Here is a 21,347-nt window from a genome sequence, read left to right as displayed (position 1 = left end):
ATAGAAAAGCTTATGAAGTGATGGATAGTAGGGATGATTAACAACATAATATACCTGAACTTTAGCTAGGCATTTGGCAAGGCAGGCTGCCATGGGCTCTGGAATAAGGTTAGGGTGTATGGAATTAATGGATGAATTCTTGGCTTGCTTAGGTCATGGTTATGCAATAGGAAGGATATGTAAAGCTGCAATTAATGGCTCCAAATTCAAGGGAAACAGATAATTGATGGATCAGTGTTAGGATCACTGATTTTTTTTGGATACATTATTGATTAAGATAAAGGTGGGCTGTTGTGGTATAGTGTGACCGCGCTCACTTTTGGGGGCCAAGGGGTCCTCATCCACACGGGTTTGAACCCTGGCCATGATCCAAAGGTAGCAAGGGCATCCACTCAGGGTAATGGTTCCCAAATGCAAGCTCCAGAGTCCTTTGTTAGGCACTGTCCTAGCCCTGATAGACTAAGGAAACTGGATGTGATCTGGCATGGAGACAAAGAGAAATATCAGATGAGTACAAGGTTTTTATTGTACCTCAGCATAAAAGTAAACATTGTAGGTGTGAGTGCAGTAGTTACAAGGAGGATAAATTTATCTAGTGTGCTGTGAAAAGTCTACAGGATAGTCTTGATTGAAACTGATGCAAGTGACTGTGAAGGTGAGGAATATGGAGGATTCAGGAAAGGAAAATGTTGCGTGGATGAGATTTTCAGTGGAAATGGTAATAGAGTACTTGTGAAAGGATAAGTAGCATACAGCATTCATGGACCTAGAGAAATTATATGATAGGTTAGATGAAGAAATCCTTTGAGATATATTAAAAATCCATTATGTAGGACAGTGGACTGGTTGCATGTTTCTCTCTCTCTCTCTCTCTCTCTCTCTCTCTCTCTCTCTCTCTCTCTCTCTCTCTCTCTCTCTCTCTCTCTCTCTCTCTCTCTCTCTCTCTCTCTCTCTCTCAACAAAACTCTCAACAAATATAATTACCTTTTTAATATACTGAATTTTCTTCAGATGTGAAGGCAAATGAGTTTAGATAAAACCCCTCAAAATTGTAAAAGAATAAACAGATGGCAGCTCATGTACCTAAAGATGGAAATGCTAGGAGGCTGTGGTGGCACATAACACATCCTGAGCTTCACATCCCCACAGGCACCTCATGTTGCTGTCAACATCACTTTAATATGAGTAGTTGTAATCATTGTATTATGTAGAAGATGCAATGGGAGATATCACAAATGGTCAAGTTCTCAGTATTCGCTGGCTGGAGTTGGTCAACATCATCTCACAGTACAGTCATCTCAAAACATTATATTGTGATGTACCTATTGATTTCCTGTGTTCTTACTCCTTCCAGTATAATTCTATTGTTATTTTAGTTTATTATTTATTGAATTTTACTGAGTTTTTATAACTAACATTATTTTATAGAGCAAAATATAGTTACCTTCGTGTATCAAGCTCTCTCATTTTTAGAGTTTAATTTAATAAATATAACAACCTTAACACACATTATACCTAGCCTCTGCAGAGATTGATGTTTCACATAAAAAGTGCAGAGCAAATTTTGTTCAGTTTTCTTCGTGAGAAAAAGAAAAATATGAGGTTGAAACTGAGGGTGCTGCATTCCTTTAAATACCATGCCCCTCAGCTGTCGTGCCATATCCAGATCATGGTAAGCCTTTTGACTTTAAAAACTTCTCAGGGTGGGCACCATCCATTTGCTTACTTTTCAACTAATGAACTGATAAAGCTCAAATTTTGTAGATAATAAGATTAATACAGGTTATAAAAAAAAAAAGTCAAATTTGCAGCTCTGTTGCACATGCATAAAATACATAAAACTTTTTCTTAATTGACTGTCAGTTTTCTGGAATTTTTAACTTTGTCTCAACAAAAGTGGACACATACCACTGAACATAGAATGAAATTTCCTGTCAGCAGTATATAGCACAACCATTGGGTTCTCGCAAAGTTTTGAGCTACAGCGATTTGAATAATAGGCAAGTGCACAATGTGCTGGTTGCCTGAAATTGCCTCTCTCTCTCTCTCTCTCTCTCTCTCTCTCTCTCTCTCTCTCTCTCTCTCTCTCTCTCTCTCTCTCTCTCTCTCTCTCTCTCTCTCTCTCTCTCTCTCTCTCTCTCTCTCTCTCTCTCTCTCTCTCTCTCTCTCTCTCTCTCTCTCTCTCTCTCAACAAAACTGAGATTTCCCTAAATCAATTCTTGTAAGATTAAATTTGTGAAAGAAAAATGTCCTGAAATTGTTTTTCAAGGAAGTCTGATTCTTACCTCTTGGAAAAAATGCAGACTGGAGAAACTACAAGAAAGAGAGCACACCTTACCTTAAAAAGATAGTTAATTTTCAATTTCCAACTCTTATTTCACTTCAGTTTCTATCAAAGATGCATTTTTATCCTTCCAAACAATAATTCTAGCTTTTTCTCTCTGGAGAGTTGTTGTGTAGCCAGGATAGTAACTGAAGCTTGAAGAGAGATTACTTCAAAATGCTGGGTACTAAACTTATGCCCTGAATATATTTATGGACATTCCTAGCTATGAGAGGTAACTGAGGGATAAGTAGAGTAATGGTGTGTCTTCAAACTTGAATGAGCTTCACAAGATTAGCAGATAAGTATACAATGCAGTGTAGCTGTCCAGTCTCATACAATAATATGGCTTGGCATCCATAGTAGATGAATGAAAAGACTTTCAGTCACTTGTGATTGTAAACAAACATTCAGGATGGCTGACAAAGAAGTGTAGGTCTGTAATTGTGTTGTACATACTTTAATACTCTGCAGTGTATGATAATCATACAATATACTTTACTCAATGAAACTAATTTTCTTTTGGAAGTCTTAGTTGTATTCAGGTTGGTGGGGCAAATTGCAGTTGATTTGATGACCTCCTTTATTCTCCCTGCAGCCTGCTTACCAGGGTGGTTTGGAAATAAGTGCCAGTTTAGGTGTGACCAGGAAACTATTGGCATCAGAGGGGCAGCAAAGGATGGCAGGTGTGTAGGCCTCACCATCTGTCTGCCACCACCCTATGGTTGTTCCTGTGCTGCTGGGTTCACTCATCCTGATGTTCTTGGTCCAACCTGTACACAAGGTTAGTGTCTTTGTATTTATATGGGTGTATTATGCATGATTTAAACAAAGCTTATAAATAAGCTTGACTTAGAAGATTATTGATAAATAATAGGAAGAGAGTGGGTGACTGAACAGAACCCTGAGGAACACCATCATAATGATCATGGTAACGAGTCCTTCATTCTCATACTAGGTACTGTTGGGTTCTTTCTTGACATTATAGCAGGCACAGGAAAAACAGGTTAAGAATGCAAGAACGCATGCATAGTAATGTAAGCTGTAACACCGCAGGAGACACAGCACAGGAGAGGCAGCAATGAGTGAAGCAGGTGGACTGCTGGCACTCATTGAAAACAAAAACACTCACTGAAAACAAAAACTTTACATTTTCTTACTCTGAATTTGTTAATTTTTAAAATTGGTTATAACTTAATCCTGTGAAGTGCTTTCATATTTCCTTTTATCATGTTAGTGAACTTGATCAGTGCCACTATTAATCATATGAAAAGTTGACCTTAGTTTTTTTTTTTCTAGCAGGCTCAGTTATTAAAAGTAGAATTAGATAATTTTTTGTTAAAATTTTGGCCTGATCATATTCCCATTCTGAAAGTCCTCATGCTGACTTTGTGAGTGGAACAATGAAGTAAAATGTTCTTACTGCAAGGGCCAGCACAGTACACAACTCACTAAGAAACAAACATTTCATTTGAAATACATATACACTCCTTGCCAGCAGATTAGTTGTCATTGACACAGGAATGTGAACAACAACTGGAATTCACAATAGAAGTCACAAATGAATAGATTACTAGATTTTAATGGTACTCAACAGTATGTTAATAATCTGTAGGCTTTCCTTTCTTCTTTAAACATTTCTGTAGTTGTGAGTAAAGAAATTCTACTAAATTCTGAAGAGTTTGAGCCTCCAGATTTCCCTATTCCTTCCTGATCATTGCCTCCATCTTGTATAAGGATATATCTCTTCTTTGAAGTGATCACAGGTTTTCGATAGGATTCAAATCCAGTGAGTTGCTAGGCCAGTCCTCCAAGAATGTTGTTTGACAGTCCTGAAGCTATTGCAGAACATGTTTTGCCCTTTTGGCAGGGAGCTCCATCTTGCATGAAGACAGCCTTGCATATTTCAACTGGGCAAATAGCCACACAATAGCTGTAAATAATTGTACTGATTCATGTTTTTATTTCTAGGCAAAACAATAAAGTTACTTGCACTGTGATGGGTAAATCAAGTGTAAACTATCAGTGAACTTTCATGTTTTTCTGTTCTGAATGAAAATTTCTTATCAAAAGGATCACTGCTATTTCTTTGGCTCACCTACAGCTAATTCAAAACTGCCTCATTATACCACAGTATATGTTGCCACTTTGTCTTATCCTACTGAAGGTATTTCCTTGCAGAAGCAGCCCTGTGCTGTTGTTGCTGAATGGTGGGTAGAGATTTCTTACACGTGTGCCTTCTGGTGAAATGGAGATGATCATGAAGGGTGTGCTGAATGCTTCTGGATACATTATTTAGTAAATCATACTTGCTTTCTTCTATTTTTTATGCTGTTTTGTAAGGTTCACTGTCAGCTTGATGTCTGATAAGAGCCAAAGTTCTTGTTGAAAACTTGGGTCTCCTCTGTGAACTTCAGCTGTGCTTGGGTTTTGCCAACTCATTATTGTTACTGAATTTCTTGGTGCACCTCTGCACACTTCTCACTGTCAGATCCATAATTCATGAAATTTCTCTAGATGGTTGGTTAGCTTTATGCAGACAGGTGATGAAACCAATTTGTTATTTTTGACAAATCTTTCTGATGACCCATAATTGCCAAGCAAAAAAGCAAGTATGTCAGAGGGAGAAAAAAATTGATGTAGCAATGGGATACTCACTATCAAAATGCTTCTTACACTTATAGCAAGTGTCAACTGACTAGCTAATTTGTTGCATTGTGGTGCAAAAATCATATCCTCAACTGTGAACCTCATTTTCAATCCAAAGCTGGATATTGCATCTATGTGCGCAATGACTTAACCAGCTCTCGTGCCCAACACTCTTGAATCTTTCAAGTTTTCCACTATCTAGCTACGACTACAGAGTCACTCTCAAACTAAACTTATCTGTCCTGTATATCTCTCATCTAACTCCTCAGACTAAAAGAAATTCTTTGACTACTTAACTTCCAAAGTGGAGTACATTCTGAATCTCTTCCCTTTTGTGGAGACCTCCATTTTTGGAGACTTCAATGTTCACCACCAGCTTTGGCTTTCCTCTCCCTTCACTGACCATCCTGGTGAACTAGCCTTCAACTTTGCTATCCTCCACGAACTAGAGCAATTGGTGCAACACCCTAGTTGTATTCCTGACCGTCTTGGAGATATGCCCACCATTCTTGACATTTTCCTAACCCCTAAAACTTCTGCTTATGCTGTTACCCTCTCTTCTCCATTGGGCTCCTCCAATCACAATCTCATATCTATATCTTGTCCTACTGCTCCAATCCCTTCTCAGGATCCCCGTAAGCAGAGATGCCTCTGGCATTTTGCCTCTGCTAGTTGAGGGACCTGAGGAGGTATCTTGCTGATTTTCTTTGGAATGACTACTGCTTCCTTGTCAGAGACCTGTCTCTGTGTGCCAAGAACATAACAGAGGTGATAGTGTCTGGCATGGAGGCGTACATTCTTTACTCTTTTCTCGACCTAAACCTTCCAAACCTTGGTTTAACACAGTCTATTCTCATGCTGTACGTGATAGAGAGGTGGCCCATAAAAGGTACTTGATCCTTCCATCACCAGAATCTCATGCACTTTATATTTCTTTCCAGAACCATGCCAAGTCTGTTCTCCAACTAGCCAAAACTCCTTCATTAATAGAAAGTTTCAAAATCTTTTAAGATTTAACTCTCCTCATGACTTCTGACACCTAGCCAAAACATCTCCAATAACTTTGCTTCTTCTTCTTTCCCTCCTTTATTTCAACAAGATGACACCACTGCTATCACATCTATCTCTAAAGCTGATCTCTTCACTCAAATCTTTGCTAAAAAACTCTACCTCAGATGATTCAGGGCTTATTCCTCCCTCTCCTCCACCCTCTGACTACTTCATGCTACCTATCAAAATTCTTCACAATGATGTTTTCCATGCCCTCACTGGCCTAAACCCTTGGAAGGCTTGTGGACCTGATGGGGTCTCTCCTATTGTTCTCCGAAACTGCACCTTACCTAATCAAACTCTTTCAACTCTGTCTGGCAACATCTACCTTTCCTTCTTGTTGGAGTTTGCCTACATTCAGCCTGTTCCTAAAAAGGGTAACCATTCTAATCCTCCAAACTACTGTCCTATTACTTTAATTTCCTGCCTATCTAAAGTTTCTGAATCTATCATCAACAGGAAGATTCTTAAACATCTATAACTTCACAACCTTCTATCTGATCGCCAGTATGGTTTCCATCGAGGTCGCTCTACTGGTGATCTGGCTTTCCTTACTGATTCTTAGTCACCCTCTTTTAGAGATTTTGGTGAAACTTTTGCTGTTGCCTTATGCATATCAAAAGCTTTTGATAGAGTCTGGCACAAAGCTTTGATTTCCAAACTACCCTATTAAGGCTTCTATCCTTCTCTCTGTAACTTCATCTCAAGTTTCCTTTGGTTTCTTTCTGACTGTTCTATTGCTGCTGTGATAGACGGTCACTGTTTTTCTCCTAAATCTATTAACAGTGGTGTTCCTCAGGGTTCTGTCCTGTCACCCACTCTTTTCTTATTATTCATCAATGATCTTCTAAACCAAACTTCTTATCCTATCCACTCCTATGCTGATGATACCACCCTGCACTTTTCCACATCTTTTCATATATGTCCAGCCCTTCAGGAAGTAAACATTTCACACAAGGAAGCAACAGAATGCCTGACTTCTTATCTTTCTAAAATTTTTTATTCAGGCAGAGCAAACTTGGTATTGCTCAATACCTCAAAAACTCAATTCCTCCATCTGTCAATTTGACACAACCTTCCAGAAAACTATCCCCCTCTTCAGTGACACTCAACTGCTCCCCTCTTCTACACTGAACATCCTCAGTCTGTCCTTTTCTTATAATCTAAATTGAAAACTTCACATTTCATCTCTAGCTGAAACAGCTTCTATGAAGTTAGGTGCTCAGAGATGTCTGCCAGTTTTTCTCAGACACACACACACACACACAAATGTTCAAATTAGTAAATGGCATGGAGAAGATAGACAGAGATGACCTAGTTGTAAAAGTGGAGGAAGGAGATAGACGTACAAGGGGACATATGAAGAAATTAAAGAAGAGTCATTGTTTGGGAGATACTAAGAAATACAGCTTTCCGCATCGAACGGTTGAAATATGGAATAACTTAAAAGAAGAGGTGGTTGCGGCAAAGAGTGTGCACATGTTTAAAGAGAAATTGGACAAATTCGGGTATGGAGACAGGACTAATTGAGCTTTGGCTCGGACCCTGTACTATACAACTAGGTAAATACACACACTGCTGGTAACTCTGTACAGGGGCCTTATCCATCCATGTATGGAATATGCTTCACATGTCTGGAGGGGGTTTCCATTTATACCACTCTTTCAGACAAGATAGAATCAAAAACTTTTTGTCTCATCAACTCCTCTCCTCAAACTGACTGTCTTCAGCCTCTTTCTTATCTCCTCAGTGTTGCATCTCTTGCTATCTTCAACTGCTATTTTCATGTTAACTGCTCTTTTGATCTTGCTAACTGCATGCCTCCCCTCCTGCAGCCTTGCTGCACAAGACTTTCTTCTTTCTCTTACCCCTATTCTGTCCACCTCTCTAATGCAAGAGTTAACCAGTATTTTCAATCATTCATTCTGGTACTCTGGAACTCCCTGCCTGCTTCTGTATTTCCACCTTCCTATGACTTGAATTCCTTCAAGAGGGAGGTTTCAAGACATTTATCCTTCAATCTTTTACTACCACTGCGAACCCTATTTAGGGACCAGCATCTCAGTGGGCTTTTTTTTTTTGCCCTTGGCTGGTGTCCCTCCTACATAAAAAAAAAAAGTACACATCCTTCAGTTTTTAACCACCACTTTTGGACCATATTTGGGGACTGGCATCTCAGTGGGCCTTTTTTTTGTCCGTGGCCAGTGTCCCTCCCACATAAAAAAAAAAAAATAATAATAATAATAATAAAAAAAAAAAAAAAACCTTGCTTCAGAGGTATTTTTTATGGGTTTATTGTTTCATACAAGATTTAGTGTCTTGGGTCCACACAACAATCAATCTGTGGGTGTGGAGTGTATGTATTTGTGACTCCAGTGTTTTAAGTGGAGCCTTGTGAGAGTGGCATTGATTATAGTAAGTCTGATGGTGTTGGTAGTGATGGTATTGGCAGTAATTGTGGTGATGGTTTCAACATTTCAGAATGCTCCAAAGGACACTTTGGTGCAGACTGTAGTCAGCGGTGCCTTGATTGTGTTGAGGACAAGTGTGATCCATTTTCTGGCACATGTACAGAAGGTTGTAAGAGTGGCACTGACTGCAGGCAAGGTATGGCCATTTACTTGATGGTACTGAAAAGGGTAGGATAAGTAACTGAATTTGAGGAAAATTATGTACCTAGTTTGTCAAAATAAATGCACAAATTATATTTATTACACCACTATCATTACATCATAACATTATGCTGTCAGACTCCAATACTCAGAATGCAGTTACTTGTTTATTAGTAAGCTTTCATTAAGCATTTTAGTCATCACTGAGAATTTTTGCTTGTTTACAAGAAACCTGTGAATTATCATCAACCTTTCTTCCATAACTGGGCAGGTCCACCCTCTCCAAGTGCCACCTTCACACCCCAGCAACGTAGTTACACAGCCTCCTGGGAGGTCTCTGATGTTAATGCCCAGTACTTTCTCTCCCACCAGGTGAGTTCTCACTGCCTAACATTCACATTTGTTATACCAAATGTTCTATACTTACTTGTATACCAGACTTATACCTTCCATGATAAACAGTAATTACTCCCAGTGAGGTCTAAAGCACTGTTCAAGGGGGTGCTGTGAACTTATCATTAAACCCAGCTGTGACCTCACTGAACATTTCCCTTTGTGTCTCACAACACAAGGGGGCAGTCACAGCCTGCCCTCTAAAGACAACTCTCTTCCTCCACACAAAACTACAAGTACCTAATAACACACACACCCTTCACTCAAAAATTTTAAAATCATAATGGCGACTCCTACACCAGCCTTGGAGTCCCCATCTGGGGAGGGGACCATAAATGTCCCCAAGTCGGACTGCCTTTCTGTCGATGACCCTCAACTTTTTCTTCATTAACTTCTGTAACATTCGTGGTCTAAGATCTAATTTTCAATCTATAGAACACCATCATCTAAACCTCATCTTTTCCTCACTGAAACTCAGGTGTCTGAGGCAACTGACAGTAGCCCCTTTTCTGTTCCCTCCTACTTTCTCTTCTAAACCTCATCTTTTCCTCACTGAAACTCAGGTGTCTGAGGCAACTGACTGTAACCCCCTTTTCTTTTCCCTCCTACTTTGTCTATCCTCATTTTCGATCCAAAGCTGGATGCTGCGTTTATGTGCACAGTGACTTAACCTGCTCTCGTGCCCACACTCTTGAATCTTCCGAGTTTTCCACCATCTGGCTACGACTACAGACTCACTCTCAAACTAAATTTATCTGTGCTGTATACCTCTCACCTAACTCCTTTGACTATAAGAAATTCTTTGACTACTTAACTTCCAAAGTGGAGCACATTCTGACTCTCTTCCCTCTTGCTGAGATCTCCATTCTTGGAGACTTCAATGTTCACCACGAGCTATGGCTTTCCTCTCCCTTCACTGACCATCCTGGTGAACTAGCCTACAACTTTGCTATCCTCCATGACCTAGCGCAATTGGTGCAACACCCTACTTGTATTCCTGACCGTCTTGGAGATACGCACAACGTTCTTGACCTTTTCCTGACCTCTAATCCTTCTGCTTATGCTGTCACCCTTTCTTCTCCGTTGGGCTCCTCCGATCACCATCTCATATATGTATCTTGTCCTATCGCTCCAATCCCTCCTCAGGATCCCCCTAAGTAAAGGTGCCTCTGCCACTTCACTGATTTTCCTTGGAATGACTATTGCTTCCGTGTCAGAGACCCATCTTTGTGTGCTGAGTGCATAACAGAGGTGACAGCGTCTGGCATGGAGGTGTACATTCCTCTCATTTTCTCGTCCTAAACCTTCTAAACCTTGGTTTAACACAGCTTGTTCTCGTGCTATACATGATAGAGAGGTGGCCCACAAAAGGTACTTAAGCCTTCCATCACCAGAATCTCATGCACTCTATATTTCTGCCCGGAACCATGCCAAGTCTGTTCTCCAACTAGCCAAAAACTCCTTCATTAACAGAAAGTGTCAAAACCTTTCAAGATCTAACTCCCCTCGTGACTTCTGGCATCTAGCCAAAAATATCTCCAATAACTTTGCTTCTTCTTCTTTCCCTCCTCTGTTTCAACCAGATGGCACCACTGCTATCACATCTATTTCTAAAGGTGAACTCTTTGCCCAAACCTTTGTGCTAAAAACTCTACCTTGGATGATTTTGGGCTTGTTCCTCCCTCTCCACCCTCTGACTACTTCATGCCACATATTAAAACTCTTCGCAATGATGTTTTCCATGCCCTCACTGGCCTAAACCCCCGGACCTGATGGGGTCCCTCCTATTGTTCTCCGAAACTGTGTCTCCATGCTTGCACCTTGCCTAGTCAAACTCTTTCAGCTCTGTCTGTCAACATCTACCTTTCCTTCTTGCTGGAAATTTGCCTACATTCAACCTGTTCCTAAAAGGGGTGACCACTCTAATCCCTCAAACTACCGTCCTATTGCTTTAATTTCCTGCCTATCTAAAGTTTTTGAATCTATCCTCAACAGGAAGATTCTTAAACATCTATCACTTCACAGCCTTCTAACTGATCGCCAGTATGGATTCCGTCAAGGCCGCTCTACTGGTGATCTGGCTTTCCTTACTGAGTCTTGGTCATCCTCTTTTAGACATTTTGGTTAAACTTTTGCTGTTGCCTTGGACATATCAAAAGCCTTTGATAGAGTCTGGCACAAAGCTTTGATTTCCAAACTACCCTCCTACGGCTTCTCTCTTTTTCTCTGTAACTTCGTCTCAAGCTTCCTGTCTGACCGTTCTATTGCTGCTGTGGTAGACAGTCACTGTTCTTCCTCCTAAATCTATTAACAGTGGTGTTTCTCAGGGTTCTGTCCTGTCACTCACTCTCTTCTTATTATTCATTAATGATCTTCTAAACCAAACTTTGTCCTATCCACTCCTACACTGATGATATCACCCTGCACTTTTCCACGTCTTTTCATAGACCTCCAACCCTTCAGGAGGTAAACATTTCACGCAGGGAAGGCACAGAACGCTTGACTTCTGATCTTTCAAAAATTTCTGATTGGGGCAGAGCAAACTTGGTATTGTTCAATGCCTCAAAAACTCATTTCCTCCATCTATCAACTCGACACAACTGTCTATACAACTATCCCCTCTTCTACAGTGACACTCAACTGTCCACCTCTTCTACACTGAACATCCTTGGTCTGTCCCTTACTTATAATCTGAACTGGAAACTTCACATCTCACCTCTAGTTAAAACAGCTTCTATTTAGGTTATCCTCTTTTAGAGATTTTGGTGAAACTTTTGCTGTTGCCTTGGACATATCAAAAGCTTTTGATAGAGTCTGGCACAAAGCTTTGATTTCCAAACTACCCTCCTACGGCTTCTCTCCTTCTCTCTGTAAATTCATCTCAAGTTTCCTTTCTGACCATTCTATTGCTGCTGTGGTAGACGGTCACTGTTCTTCTCCTAAACCTATTAACAGTGGTGTTCCTCAGGGTTCTATCCTGTCACCCACTCTCTTCTTATTATTCATTAATGATCTTCTAAACCAAACTTCTTGTCCTATCCACTCCTACGCTGATGATACCACCCTGCACTTTTCCACGTCTTTTCATAGATGTCCAACCCTTCAGGAGGTAAACATTTCACACAGGGAAGCCACAGAATGCTTGACTTCTGATCTTTCTAAAATTTCTGATTGGGGCAGAGCAAACTTGGTATTGTTCAATGCCTCAAAAACTCAATTCCTCCATCTATCAACACGACACAACCTTCCAGACAACTATCCCCTCTTCTTCAATGACACTCAACTGTCCCCCTCTTCTACACTGAACATCCTCGGTCTGTCCTTTACTTATAATCTGAACTGGAAACTTCATGTCTCATCTCTAGCTAAAACAGCTTCTATGAAGTTAGGCATTCCGAGACGTCTCCGCCAGTTTTTCTCACTCCCCCAGCTGCTAACTCTGTACAAGGGCCTTATCCGTCCATGTATGGAGTATGCTTCACATGTCTGGGGGGTTCCACTCATACTGCTCTTCTAGACAGGGTGGAATCAAAAGCTTTTCGTCTTATCAACTCCTCTCCTCTAACTGACTGTCTTCAGCCTCTCTCTCACCGCCGCAATGTTACATCTCTAGCTGTCTTCTCCCACTATTTTCATGCTAACTGCTCTTCTGATCTTGCTAACTGCATGCCTCCCCTCCTCCCGCGGCCTCGCTGCACAAGACTTTCTTCTTTCTCTCACCCCTATTCTGTCCACCTCTCTAATGCAAGAGTTAATCAGTGCTCTCAATCATTCATCCCTTTCTCTGGTAAACTCTGGAACTCCCTGCCTGCTTCTGTATTTCCACCTTCCTATGACTTGAATTCCTTCAAGAGGGAGGTTTCAAGACACTTATTCATCAATTTTTGACCACTGCTTTGATCCCTTTATGGGACTGGCACTTCAGTGGGCATTTTTTTTTATTTTTTTTATTGGATTTTTGTTGCCCTTGGCCAGTGTCCTTCCTACAGGAAAAAAAAAAAAAAAACAGAGATGAGATAGCCAAGATGAGGCATACCTGCACTAGCTCACAATTGCACCAACAAACATTCCCCTGTAGCATCTTAGCCTCTAGAACTCATAGAGAAGAGCAATTCTTACTGTTTAGCTGTGCAGCATACTTATGTCAGGGGCCAACTATAGCACTACCTTACTCATTCTGCCCCATAGTAAAAGATGCTCAGGAAAGAGGCTGAACTCACCACCAAAAGAAAATGGGACACTGAAATGTGCTCCTTTCTTCTATAACCTGACATTGAGTTCATCTCTGTTGCTGAAAATAACATGTAAATAAGGCGAGTAAAATCTAGTTTCCCCTGCTCCTGCCTGCACAGCTAACTGGCTATGGGTCATGTGTTAGGGAATGGAGAGCCATTGTCATGCCTAATCACTCCCACCATCAAATTTGCTCTCAAGAACAAATTTGATGGAAGCAAATTTGCAAACCTTTGCCAAATCACTCCCAACGTTGAAATTACTCCCGAGAACAATTCTGACAGGAATCAACATCTCTGTAAAATTATATTGATAAATTACTACTGTTCTGTTGTCTGTGGAATATGTTAGAACAGAAATGAAGGAAGTAAACTTAAATAGTGAGTGATAACAGAGGACCAAGTGTAAAAGCCCTGCCACTATGTTTTATATTTGTGTACTTTAAATATTTACATGAGTATGGAGTTTTATTAACAAATTAATATTGTTCTCTTGTCTGTGGAATATATTAGGATAGAAATGAAGCAAGTAAACAAGAATAATACATATAGAAGGGAATGTGCTCAACAGTCTATACCTCAGTGGGAATTCATAACATTCTCTCAACCAACAGCTGGTACATCAACTCAGCTGTGGAAGTGACAACACCAAGATACCTCAAATACACCATGAAGCCCTTGACGTAGCTCACTACAGTGTCTCCAAACTGTTGCCTCATGCATCTTACAATGTGTGCATAGTGGCAAGCTCCTCTAAGGGCCTTAGCTCACCTGGGTGCTCCTTAGTGACGACTCTTTCTGAAGGTGAGGTACAGTTTGAAGGCTTAGAGATGGGATAGCATCAGCATTGGACTTGATCTTTATCATGGTCTGGAATGCTAGGTCAGATCAAGACACTTTTAGTACAATGGAGTTAGCACAGTGGTGCCAGATGAATCTGTGACCAGTGTCTGCAGTAATTCATTGCCACTTAACACTCACCCAGTCATTGTAAACAAATGATGATATTGCTCATGTTTCCTGTTAATTCTTATTTCATTATGAATATTTGTGGTAATTTCAGAAGTATTTTGCTGTTGTGATTGGTTTAGCAGCTCACTGCAATATCAACACAAAGCCATTTGCCACACTATTTCATATGCATTTGTTCCCAACTCAGGATCAACTTTATGATTCATTTTTATATAAATACATTTATCTTTGTATTATGATATATGTGGGTATACTGTGGCAGACACGATAACAATTCAAAATATGCTGCTAATCTAACATCACAAAGGGAATGTTTGCATCCTTGGACAAGTGACTTTCCTTAGGCAAGCAACATCTGCATCAACATGATCAGACTTAGCAAAATGCAAACTCCTTTTTCTTTTGCTACTTTGTTTAGTGAAAAAAAATAGTATTGGCTATATGAGGGAGGAATGAATCTCTCATAAATACATGTTTTAGTAAATGCTATAACAAACGAGTGCTACAAAGAATGAGGTCTTGGAGCAGATTAATTAATTCAAGCAGGTCACCACTATATAGTAGAGTCACACATCCCATATATTTTCATCCTGCAATTTCACATGGGCTGGCAAATTCAGGGCAATAGTTTCATCATCAGTCTTGTGTGGCTTTGAGGTATCGAGGCATTCTTGTCATCATGTGATCACTGTTATTGGGGAGTTGCCAGTGTTCACTCTTTGGAGCTGGGCAAAAGCATGTAGGTTTTACTGGTGATAATTAAGAGCTGCTTAACTGCAAATTTAAATGATGGGTCACAACTCCATCCACCAACACTGTATTGTATAAAGGAAATGGGGATAGACATGAGTACTTTAATTACAGAGGTATCAGTCCGAGTGTAGTAGGTGAGGTGTATGGTAAGATATTGATAAAGAGAATCAGGGAAGGTACTGATGGAGTAATATGGGATATGCAAGGAAGCTTCAGAAGAGGGAAGGGCTGTGTAGATCAGGTGTTTGCTGTAATACAGATTCATGGAGAGTATTTAAAAATGAAAGATGTTGTGGGTTTTTATGGATTTAGAGAAGGCATATGACAGACATGATAGGGAAAGAATGTCAGATGTCTTGAAGTTTTATGGTGCAGGTTGTAGGTTGTTAAAAGGCATGAAAAAAGTTTTTTTTTATGAGAATAGTAAAGCATTTGTAAGGGTAGGAAACAGCACAAGTGAACGGTTTCTGGTCAAGGTGGGTTTATGTTAAGGATGTGTATGTTACCATAACTGTTTGACATCAATATGGATGGTTTGGTGAGGGAAGTTAGTGCTAGAATATTGAGTAGAGAATGTGATCTGGTAATAACAGAGGGTGAAGAATTAACTACGAGTCAGTTGCTGTTTGCAGATGACACAGCTTTGTGGCAGATATGAAGATGTTTAACTATTCTGGTAGAGAAGTTTGGATGGGTGTGTAGGAAAAGGAAACTGAAGGTTTATTAAGGAAAGAGTAAGATAATGAGGTGCACCAGAGAGACAGGTAGTAGGATGGACATAAGACTGGAGGAGGCAGACTGTTTCAAATATCTTGGATCTACAGCAGCAGTGGATGGAGGAGCAGAGGCAGAGGTTAAAGCTATGGTGAAGGAAGCAGGAAAAGTATTAGGAGGTATGAATAGACTGTTTGAGAGTACTTGGGCACGAATTGAATATAAAGAGAATATTGTATGAAGGGATAGTAGTGCTTACTGCATTGTACAGTGCTGAAGTAGCAGACAAGAAGAGATTGAATGTAATTGGGATGAGATGTCTAAGGAGTATGTGTGGAGTAACTTTGATGGACAGAGTCAGAAATGAGGAAGTGAGAAGAAGGAGTGTTGCAAGAGACTTGGCAGGATGGGCAGAGCAATGTGTGCTTGAGATGGTTTGGACATGTTGAGAGAATGGAGGGTGATAGGCTGGTGAAAAAGATGTGAGGTAGGCCATGTAAGGGATGGATAGATAGTGTAAAGGAGGCCATAAAGGGAAGAGGAGTGACACTGGAACACAATAAAATAATTGTGTGTGACAGAAGCATTTGTGAGTGTGAGGAATGACTCATCTTTGCAACCTCAGAGGCACCACACATGTATGGTCTCACATAGTTATGGGGGCAATTGACTGTGGTAGGGAAAGAGTACTTGCTGTGAAGGAGCCTTGTTTCAGTTCATACTGTTGAAGCTGCAGCTGATCCCCATAAAATGACATTGTGTGCCTTGTTTTGGCTACCCCACTTTTTGGAGGAGATAGCCTTGATGTATGTATTTATGCATCTCATGTAATTGGTATTTTATTTGAATAGGTGTTCTCCACAAAATAAAGTTTCTTTGTTTTGTGTTCTTCCATTTTATACAGTAAGAAATCACTCATTATAAGTAGAAAACTTCCCATGTTGTTAGCAAGATATTATTACTACTTTCTTGTTTGAAAATCTGGAATATTTATTTATAAGGACATAATGTTTTATTTTCATCACATGTTATATCAGAAGTGGCCCCCAATTTTTTTTATTTAACACATAGTATTCACAGTTTGAAAGAATGGATTCATACATGACAAAGATTACAGAGGCTTGTTACTCTTATTTCATGATGATACTGTCATAAAAATTCATGTGGTTAACTCTTGTTGTTGTAATCTAATAGAATTTTCTTTCAACAGTTCCAGATGTGAACATTACAAAGCTGGAATGTAAAGAAACACGCAAACTATCATGCTATGCTTATGTAAATGGTAATTGTGAGAACCACAATGGGCCAAATGTGAAAATTGTCTTCTCTCTTCACACCAAGCTACCGTGCCCTCACCCTAACACTACCTTACAAGAGACTGTAGAAATAAAACACACCAGAACAGAGGTAGAATTTCCCAACTATTTGGCTGGAGTGCAGTATCAAGTAAGGGCTGAAGTTGTTAATGATGCTGGTACTGGACACAGCTTTAATACAACCTACACCACAAACAAAAAAAGTGAGTACAGCATCTCTCACATATCTTACTGTAGGCATGAGTAAATGTAGCAGTAGTACAAATGTGATGAGTTCAGTAATTTTATGTATATCTTATGTATGTGTTATGTGAATCTTATTGTATATTTATCTTATTTGCCATGGGAACTCAATTGATGGCACTTGAATCTTATTATACATTAATTGTATCCCTTTGTTAGAACGTATGAAATTATACAATGGTTTAAGTTCTTAATTTACGTTCTTTCTTCTCTTGTGGAAGAATGACATTGCCTACAGAACTAGTTATACCTCATGTAATATGGTTAAGCACATTGGAGCGAATTTGAAATGTTTGAATCACAACATTCATTCTTCTTATCATTTGTGTTTTATAAACATTTTTCTTGCATCCAAAACCAGGTAATAGGTGCTTTAAGCTGTGGCCGAACTTAAAGAACCTTCCCCACAGTGGCTGGGGATTCTAATTTTTAGACACATTGCAGACCTCTGCTCATACGGAGTCTACCTGCTCGTGCCACCCCAAGTGTTGCGCTGCCGTTATAGTTGTGGCGGGTGACATGTTGCTATAAGTGATTGTGTTTTCAATATGTGGAGTTTTACCTGTATTCTGATCACACTGTCTTATTCACGAGAGTTTTTCCTATTTAATGTAATTATATATTTCAATGATTAATTGTTGAAGATAGCAAGCATAAGTAAAACATGTTATAAACATTTTTTTAACATCTTGTTTTGTCCAGTTTTTACCATACGTCTTGATTTTGCAGTCACTGCTGAGTCTGATGGTGTCAACCAAAACTGGTTATAGCATATAATTCTCATATTTTTGCAACAAGATTTTGTGACATTTCTTCTGACAAAAAAATTTTATAAAATAAAGATGCACCATCAAAAGTTACCAGCTTGGAGGTGTTTCTGAGACTGAAATCACAATTTTTATATGTGATGGACACCAAAAGGTGCTCATGGCCAAATCACTGTTGTACCCTCCAGGGTGCAGGTGGAGCAATTGATTGTAAAGATGTGTGATAACAAAATTGGAATTCCCTCTCTCATTCAGAGAATAATACAGTTACTACGGTTGGCACTCTGCATTGACAGGCTCATTCTCACTATCCCAGCCAGAAATGAGATAGGAGTATATAATACCATACTTGAGGTCACAACTTTTATTTGGGAGTGGGTGAATGCTCCTTTGAATTATGTGGACAGTGTTGAAAAGGAGAGTGCTGAAAGGAGAAGAGTGTGTTTGACCATCAATTGTGACACACTGCTGAAGAATTTACTGCATCAGAAGGTTGCCTATCCAGAATTAATAGCACATGTAATGCAGAAATTTCTCTCTCTCTCTCTCTCTCTCTCTCTCTCTCTCTCTCTCTCTCTCTCTCTCTCTCTCTCTCTCTCTCTCTCTCTCTCTCTCTCTCTCTCTCTCTCTCTCTCTCTCTCTCTCTCTCTCTCTCTCTCTCTCTCTCTCTCTCTCTCTCTCTCTCTCTCTCTCCCCCACTCCTTGTCCCACCTGTACACTTTAGGAAGATGATCAATCTCTGAATTTTCTTCCACAGTTCCACCAGCTGTGCAAAACTTGACACACATCATCCTGTCTGACTCTGCACTTCAGCTTCTTTGGAATGATCCATGTCCATCAAATGGGGAAATTACAGATCTACATATTTCTGGCCCTAATGTATACCAGAATTTACCACTTGAGTCCTGTGCAACTACAGAATCATTTGATCACTGCCACAATATTACTGGACTGGAACTAGGAGATGAATATGAGTACAAAGTAAGTATACTTAATGTGGCAGTGTTTCTGAGTAAGTAAAAAAGGAAACTAAAAGGTTAAATATGCAAATGGAATGTAGATAATTAAATAAGTGATTTAAAGGATGTTATCAGAAAGAATGAGGTGTCAGAGAGACAGGTGTGATATAATGAGAATGAAAGGCTGTATATATTGATGGAAAGTATAAAGGGAAAGAGAAAGAAAAAGAAATAGTAAGCGAGATTAAATTTAAGATAATAGAATTTTGAGGAAGGAACAGGTCACTAAAATATGTACTTTTTTTTTTTGTGTGTGTGTGTGTGTGTGTGTGTGTGTGTGTGTGAATATGAATAATCAAGAAAAGACAGTAGTGACATGCATAAACACATGTGAAATATAGTAGTTGAGAAAAAAAGAGCTATTAAGTTGGAAAAATGTGGTAAAGCATCAGGTGTACAGAAAAATACAGATGAGTTACTGAGTTGGTGTGCAGTTACATTTGTTGTTCACAAGAAAAATTAGAGAAAATATTAATATGGTAACAAAAGAGAAAGATTAGCTTGTTGACTGTTAGATTAGAAATAAATAAATAAAGTTTAGAATAATGAAAGGGTGTGCACATCAGATATTTAGCCAAAGGAAAATATAGACAAAGTACAGATAAAGTACAGAGACTATGAATAAGATAAAAGAACATGATTCAAGTGAATGAGAGAAAATGTGGAAAATGCTCAAAGTTTATGAGCTTTGAAGAGTTCCTGAATATCATAGATGTGGTTTGTAGAAGTGATACTGTAGTGATTGTGTTCCAAGTGAAAAGAATGGTGGATAAGTAAGGTTTCAAGATAAATGAACATATTGATACTTCAGATGTTTAAAAGGAATTCACATAGGATAAGGATATGTTGTGAACGTTGATCAATTTAGAGAAACCCTATGACAGGATTAGTTAGGATGAATTGCAGACTATTTTGGTGCTACATGGATGAGGTGGATGGTTGTTAAAAAGAGTAAAAGCTTTGGTGTGAATAGTGGTCCATGTATCAAGTAGCAGATTGCAATAGTGTGTGTCGTATTCGAACAGGATTACAGCAAGGATGTGTGATATTTTGGTAATTCATTGTTTATATGATTGTTGTTATGAGGGAACTGAGTGTCAGGATTATTAGGCACAGGTATGACCCTGATGAATTCTTATACATAATAGTAGAGTTCTATTCAGTGTATATTTGTGAATGATAATGCACATTTGGTATTCTATTTGTATCTATTTGTAATGAACAAAAGAGAAACAAGGGGACATAGAAGAAACAAAAAACAACCACCTACAGAAGGGACGTAAAGAAGTTCAGCTTCCCTCATAGAAGTCCATAGAATGGACTGGAGAGGGGAGTGGTGTGTGCTAGAAATATTTATGACTTTAAGGAAAAGTTGGATAAAAACAGTTTTGGAGATGGAACAGTACGAGCCTAGCTCACTTCCCACATGTCACAACTAGTTGTATTTACACCAAACAAAAAAGAAAAATGGCAAAGCACAAAACAACAAGTTAACTAAAATTCCTGCCTTGAAGGCATCGTAAAGGGTGGAATTAACAAAGATTCTTAGCCTTCCATTCAGCTTTCTGCTTAGATTGATGCTTATCTCCTTATTATGGTTAAGGCTCAGCTGATCATATAACTTAAGCCCCAGTATGAAATAGTGAATGAGTTTAACAGCAAAATCTTATATAGTAGGATACGCAACAATGCACGGTCATTATAACATACAGCTGTAAAAAAACACACTGAAATTTTAATAAATATTTAATTCGAATAACGAACCCAAACTAACATAATGAATTCACCACTTGTGCGAGCACTGGAATTTTAATAAAAACTCAATCAGAATAACGAACCAAAACTGGCAAGATGAATTCACCATTTGTGCAAGCATTGAAGTTTTAATTGAAAAAATAGTGGGAATAACAAACTATAATTTGCAAGACTAACTCACCAGCTGCACAACCTGCTGCTCACCTATCCACCACCTGTCCCTTCGTCCATTTTTTTTTTTTTTTTTTTTTTTTTTTTTTTTTTTTTTTTTTCCCTTCTTTCCTCTTGCCTCAAACCTCCATCCCTATCACCTTCCCTCTCCCTATCTCTCAGAGATAAGGGACAAGGGAATGATATCTCTCTCTCTCTCTCTCTCCTCTCTCTCTCTCTCTCTCTCTCTCCTCTCCTTCTCTCTCCTCTCTCATCTCTCTCTCTCTCTCTCTCTCTCTCTCTCTCTCTCTCTCTCTCTCTCTCTCTCTCTCTCTCTCAGCCAGTGTTCCCCCCTACATGAAAAAATGGAAGAGACACTTCAGACCTTTTGTTTTACTC

The 21,347-nt window shown here is 39.3% G+C and overlaps 1 protein-coding gene across 12 annotated transcripts in view; it reads left to right on the top strand.

Moving 5' to 3' along the window:
- The window catches only part of LOC135102341 (receptor-type tyrosine-protein phosphatase U-like), a 158,066-nt gene that overhangs the window by 59,035 nt on the left and 77,684 nt on the right, over window positions 1–21,347 (top strand). For all 12 annotated transcript variants that reach the window (XR_010269620.1, XM_064007427.1, XM_064007426.1 and 9 more), the window contains 6 exons: window positions 2,922–3,107; window positions 8,504–8,629; window positions 8,906–9,006; window positions 13,874–14,063; window positions 16,909–17,217; window positions 18,782–19,005. Coding sequence is in view for 11 of the 12 variants with exons in the window: in XM_064007427.1 (XP_063863497.1) it covers window positions 2,922–3,107; window positions 8,504–8,629; window positions 8,906–9,006; window positions 13,874–14,063; window positions 16,909–17,217; window positions 18,782–19,005 (1,136 nt within the window). In the remaining variant the exon portion in view is untranslated. The remainder of the gene's footprint in view (window positions 1–2,921; window positions 3,108–8,503; window positions 8,630–8,905; window positions 9,007–13,873; window positions 14,064–16,908; window positions 17,218–18,781; window positions 19,006–21,347) is intronic.

Source organism: Scylla paramamosain, chromosome 7, assembly GCF_035594125.1.
Source record: "Scylla paramamosain isolate STU-SP2022 chromosome 7, ASM3559412v1, whole genome shotgun sequence".
Lineage (NCBI taxonomy): Eukaryota > Metazoa > Arthropoda > Malacostraca > Decapoda > Portunidae > Scylla > Scylla paramamosain.
This window is presented reverse-complemented; position numbering and strand designations above follow the sequence as displayed.